General features: G+C 35.9%; 1 protein-coding gene across 1 annotated transcript; it reads right to left on the bottom strand.

The window, feature by feature from the left end:
- Positions 1–3,673: 3,673 nt before the first annotated feature.
- LOC118043883 (homeobox-leucine zipper protein HAT14) lies at positions 3,674–5,488 on the bottom strand. The gene is made up of 4 exons (XM_035051992.2): positions 4,981–5,488; positions 4,565–4,863; positions 4,336–4,415; positions 3,674–4,216 (listed from the first exon to the last, which is right to left on the bottom strand). The coding sequence occupies exons 1-4, from the start codon at positions 5,267–5,269 to the stop codon at positions 3,904–3,906; spliced, it is 981 nt and encodes a 326-aa protein (XP_034907883.1). The 5' UTR covers positions 5,270–5,488; the 3' UTR covers positions 3,674–3,903.
- Positions 5,489–5,962: the final 474 nt, after the last annotated feature.

The raw sequence follows: 5,962 nt of genomic DNA, 5'->3' as shown, positions 1-5,962 counted from the left end.
GCAACAAAAATCTTCATATAGCTCTTCTAAACGCCATCTCTCCGCCACCTCTCCGCCACCTCTAGATATTTTTTGATGAACTATGATAGACCCGTGTTTCCATTCTGTGGAATTTCGAAAATATTTTTGATGTCCTCACCATGTTGTAGACCTGCACGGAAGTTTTTCTTGACGAGCACACAAGCCCATCTTTCTCTTGACTTGTATAGACTACTGAGCCATGGGTTTTCACAAAAGATACCGATCTTGACTCAAATTCCTCCTCTGTTCGGCAATAAAAAATGCATTTGTACAAGAGACTCTCAAAACCAGGTTGCATATACAATGCGGATAGGTGTTTTAAGGCGTTTTGGCGGATATACGAAATGCCAATATGATGGTCTGCATCTGGCAACACTGCCTTTATTGCATCAACCATCAGTTTGTTCTTGTCAGTGATAATTATTTTGGGTTGATGCCTGCCCATCGCTTCCATAAAAGACTCAAACAGCTAGATAAATGAGTCGGTGTTTTCATCAAGCAACTTGGGTTTTGGTGTGTGATATCACATGCCTTCGATCTTCAAGGGGATGATTTTGCTCCAGAGAAACTTGGGAGATCACCTCTTTCCCATTTTCCAGCATGCAATGGATCTTGGCATTGCATCCTGTTCTGGTTGCTTTCCTCCTATACTTCGTAATCTTGGAGAATTTCTTCTTTGATCGAACCCTTCTTTTGAACAGAAAAGGTACCGTTTTCTAATGGTTTTGGTAGTCAACTGTTGTACCTTTCTTTTTCTTACGTTGAACCAATTTCATTAGCATAATTTTTGTTATATTCATAAGCCTATTCCTCACAAGAGAAGATCATCCCGATTTCTGACACCTGAGAATTATTTTCCCGTGTTTCTTGCCTTGCTTCAGAAGTCCATGAAGCCGGGGCGTCTTTGTCAACTTCATTGTTGTCTGATGGCAACACACCATCCTCATATTGCTCTGTGATAACAATGATTGAATCTCAAAATCGATAAGTTTTTTGATTGAATTAAGAGGGGTGCAACAACAATTTCAAATCAAATTTGACTACTATGAGGGAAACAAAATATACTTTTATATGAAGAACTGAGTACTCAGATGCGAGGTCACGTAGGATTGGTATTTAGTAGCTACAATAGAGAATTCACACTATCAATGTACGGAGAGATGTTTGCTACCTCATCTTGAAGATTTCAATACCTTTCCCAATCAATCCAGCCCCTTCCTTCTCCTTTTGATCTTTTTTGCCAGAAGATGGAGAAGAAGATAAACTTCATAGAACTGCAAAAACAGTAGACAGCTAGCCTCTGTGAGATCACCAGCGCTATTCAATTCTAGTGTTGCTTTTGTGTCCATCCTCTTTTTCTTGGAGGACTTGTGTTCTCTACCCGGCCTCGGAGTTGAAGGAAACAAAGTATCCTTCAGGTCGTCTTGTGAGGACGCATTTTTTTTATTGCTCTTTGTACATTTGGTATTGGAAATTGATATCTGATTCTGAAGGTTGAGAGGGATCACTAGAGAGCTGATTGAATTATGGTTGACGGAGCACAAAAATTAAAACAAAAAAAAAAAACAAAAAAAGAAGAAGAAGAAGATGGCATGCGCCAGCATTCCAGCTGTTTAGGCGTGAAGATGGCCGAACAGCTAGAAATCAAGGTTCTTTGGCCCCAAATAGCTAGAATTCAGGTATTTCAGGCCCCGAGTTGTTCAAATAAATAATTCCTAAGAGTATAAACAATAACTCAATAATTCCTGCAAAACATACAATTTATCTTACATTTTCCTATTATCTTTTCATTTACTATACATTTTTTCTTCTATTATATTTTACTAATTTAAACATCCAAGTGTCACATGCATCCACATGAAACTCACAAACTGGCCCATGATTGCAGCCCTAGAAAGCCCATTTCTTGTCTAAATTTTTTCATTACTTTATCAATGTTTAGGTCCAGAATCAAGACCAAATGTTTTAACCAGTGATGAAAAAGGTGTTGCAAAGTTCTCTAGCCTAGGGTTTGACTAACCCTACATAAATTAGTTTTATTTTTATAGTAGAAAAGAATGTGAAAGGAAAAGGTACCCATAAGATAGCCAAAGAAAAACTTGGGCAAGTTGATAGAAGAAAGTTTGACGAGGGAGTTTTTTAGAAAAACAAAAAAAAATTTTATTTTTATTTGTATATTCTCTTTATTATGATGCTTTTCTAGCTTTTTTCTATTTTAAGATAATATTTTTCCTAATTTATCTTTGTGTATTTAGTATTATTACGGTTTTTCTATTTTTTTTTCTATATAACGGTTGTGATATCCTTTTAACAAATGAAGATGTAATTAAATAAAAATCAAATATTTTAGTTGTCTCCTCATACTTATGATGTTTATGATCTTTGAGGATTTTGACTTATAACAAACTCTATTATCCCTCGTTTTTTTCTGCTTCAATCAATATCAAAAGCTCAATAATTCTTAGTGGTTGTTTTGTTTAATTGTGTGCTGCGGAACAACTATAACTAGAAAAAAGTCAATGATTCTTGGTGGTTATTTTACTTTATTGTGTGTTATAGAATAACCATAACTCCAAAAGGTTGTGGAATAAAACATACTTACCTAGGAGGGGATGAGGAGATTTTCCTTTGAGAAAAAAATATTTGAGAACTAATGTGTTGTTTTTATCTGCATTAGTTGTTGACATTCGAAATCTTGATAATGAGATCCACAATGAAAAGGCCCACACAAAGGTGGGGAATCATAATATGATATCATGTGCACAAAAATATGTTTTTGATGAATGACAGATTTTAACTAAAGACTGAACTCAAGGATAGATTCTTCCAACCTTAAAAGACTAATGCAAGAGTTTTTTTTTTTTTTTTTTAAGGAAAATATATATATTTTTATTTTTATTCTTTGTTTTTTGTTATGATTCTTTTCTAGTTCTTTTCCTATTTTAAGTGAATACTCATGGATAGGAGACCATGAACTTCCAAGAAATTGTAATGCTCATGGAGTTTTCTAACCTTAACACCTGGAAAATGACTGCTCCAATCAATTTTAGGAGCTAAAAGAGAGGATAATAAAAAAAATGAAAGAGAGCACTTCTCCAATTTCCTTTCTTTGAACAAGGCAATGGCTTACCCGAACATGATCATTTGCAGTGAGCAAACTCATCATCAACGAATGAAAAAATGATATGTAAGCACCACCTTCAAGCTTTTTTTTTTTTTTTATTTATGTGGTGTCCGGGTCCAGCTTACACGTGCACCACGACTAATCTCACGACTTACTGAACATCCTGCAAACCCAGTAGCATATAAGACACTGCGAGGATGACAGGCATACATAAAAGTTTAATCCAGAATATAATAAAAAAAAAAAAATTTCAACCACTAGATAAAGAAATCAAATGGGACGTTCAAGCTTCCTTCATTCATCAGATTCTTGCTTGTTAATAACATTCTTAATTTATATACATTTTATTTTGTTTCGCCAAGAATTGACAGCGGAGAGCCCAAAACTCAGACTCGTTTCTGACCCACCTGATCCCTTGGCAGGAATGAGGCAGGGAATTTAATAGAGAGAGAGAGAGAGATGTAGGCTTGTAGCAATAAATCATAGGAAAACTACCAGACAAGTATGGTCCAAGAGAATGAGAAGAAATAAATAAACCTCCAAACTGTATTCAATACAAAAATCAATTAAATACATCAGGTGGTAAAATTAACTTCTCACAAAATTGAGGTCTAGTTCCTAACCAAATCTCAGATGATCAGTCAACAAAATTTATCAGCCAAAACCACCAAAGAAAAGCTATTTACAAATGGGAACGGGAGATCACTGTTCCTCCAGTCTTTCATTTTGTGTTTTTTTTTTTTACTAGACATGGTGAGTCATGAAGCAGCTTGATGAGCTTGGACTTGGCCATGTGACATAGGAAACAACCTAGGTTTAGCAGGCAGTGACACGGTTTTAGAGGTGGTGGTGCTGGTGGATGGATTGGTGGTGGTTGTGGTGGTGGCCACGCGCTCACAAGAAGGGCACATGGTGAGAGTGGTGGCAGGAAGCTGCATGTAGAAGGGTTGCGAAGTTTTCAAAGCTCTTAAGTCTTGCAGTTCCTTTTGTAACCTCCTGTTCTCTTTTGTCAGTGTCTCGCAGCATCTCTTTAAATACTCACAATCTACTTCTGTCTGCTTCAATTTTGTCCTGTATATCATTCAATTCAAAACAAAAACAAAATCCCAAATTCATTCTAAGTCTTTTTTTTTATATAAAAAAAAAAATCAATTCTCAAAAGATAGATAATACAAGAAAAGAAAGGGTACCTTGCCCTTCTGTTTTGAAACCACACTTCCACTTGGCGAGGACGAAGATTCAACTGCTTTGCTAAAGCTAGCTTTTGCTTCTGCATGATTTTAGAAAAGAGAAACCCCATTGAGTACTAAAAGCTTTAATCAAATAAGTTCCATACAATTAATAAACACTCAGTAGTTTTGGGATTTGGTGAGAAATAAAATCAAGAAATCACGTAATTTTATTCAAGTTATAACTTACAGGATTAAGGGTACTGTGTTCTTTGAAACTCTCTTCAAGAAAAGCTGATTGATCTTTAGAGAGCCTTAGTTTCTTCCTTGTCAAACCGTTCTCTTCATCATCACTTGCTCTTGAAGCCTCTATAGCCTCTAAATCTCTCTTATTGCCTCTCCCACTTCTAATCCCAAAATCCATTTGAAAGGACGAGGCCGCGCTATTTGGCGACGAAAGCGCCGCTCCTTCATCAGCGTCATCCATGGACAAACGGTTCACATCAAACCCTCTCCCTGATCCTTCAGTTGAGCCCGGTTCAGACACCACTGAAAACTCAAAACCAAGCCACGAGACTCAACACATGAGAAAAATAAACAAAACCAAAATTCTAAAAACTGCTGAAGAATTGAAAAAAAGAGTTAGTTCAAAGAAAGTGACGTTACAGTTATCTGTCAGCCATGGAAAGCGAGTCTTTGAAGGAGGCTGATGCCTGCGAGGAACAGGAGAGAAAGGTAAAAGAACAAGTTGAAGTGGCGGATCTGATGAAACTCTTCGATCATCTTCTTGATGATTATTTTCATGGCTACCTAGTTTGTCGTGCGATCTTGTTGATGCAGTAAAACCACTCCCTAAGCCCATGCAAAACCCGAGATCTTTGCTTGACAACTTAGGAGTTTTGTCAAGAAACTTGAAAGGCTTGGAAGTATCACCTAAACTCAAAGCTAGCTCCATTTTTTGGAACACGGATGGGGTTGCAACGGCTTACAAAGAAGGGAAGAAAAAACAATCAAATGCGCTTCTGAAAGGAAAACGAACACAGAATGACAGATCTCCCTCTCCAAACCTTGTGCCTTTATATTTCTTTTGCCTTGTGGGTATAAAGATTGACCGACAAATCCAGGTTGACAAACACACGTGAATATATATAAATACACAACGGTTCACACGAGAGAGAGAGAGAGAGAGAGAGAGAGATTTTCCATATATATATATATATATATATATATATATATAAAAAGGAAATCAAGCTTAAGCATATGCTTGATTATTTTATGACGTTATTGAGAAACAAAGATATGATTGGTAGTATTATATTTAATATCTAAATCATTGGCATTTAAAAAAAAGTAGTGGGGTAGGTCCAAGGCAACATAATTCTTTCTTCTTCTTCTTTTTTTTTTTAAATTTTCCCTGTTTTCCTCTTGGGTGCACTTATACACATCATTTTTTATTTTTTTTTAACAACGTGAGGTAGAGATTATCTTGATGTTAGTAAATACAATAGAAGATAAATCGATAGAAGTTTTTATGTGTTAGAATTTCATGCTTAAATAATTCAATTATTACCTCCTAATCTTTCAAATAATTGGGTTTTCGTCAATAAAGAACCACCACACCTGCAATAATACGATCGAGGAAATAATT

The sequence above is a fragment of the Populus alba genome, chromosome 6 (assembly GCF_005239225.2).
Source record: "Populus alba chromosome 6, ASM523922v2, whole genome shotgun sequence".
NCBI lineage: Eukaryota > Viridiplantae > Streptophyta > Magnoliopsida > Malpighiales > Salicaceae > Populus > Populus alba.
Note: the sequence above shows the minus strand (reverse complement) of the source record. Positions and strands in the feature narration are given on the sequence as shown.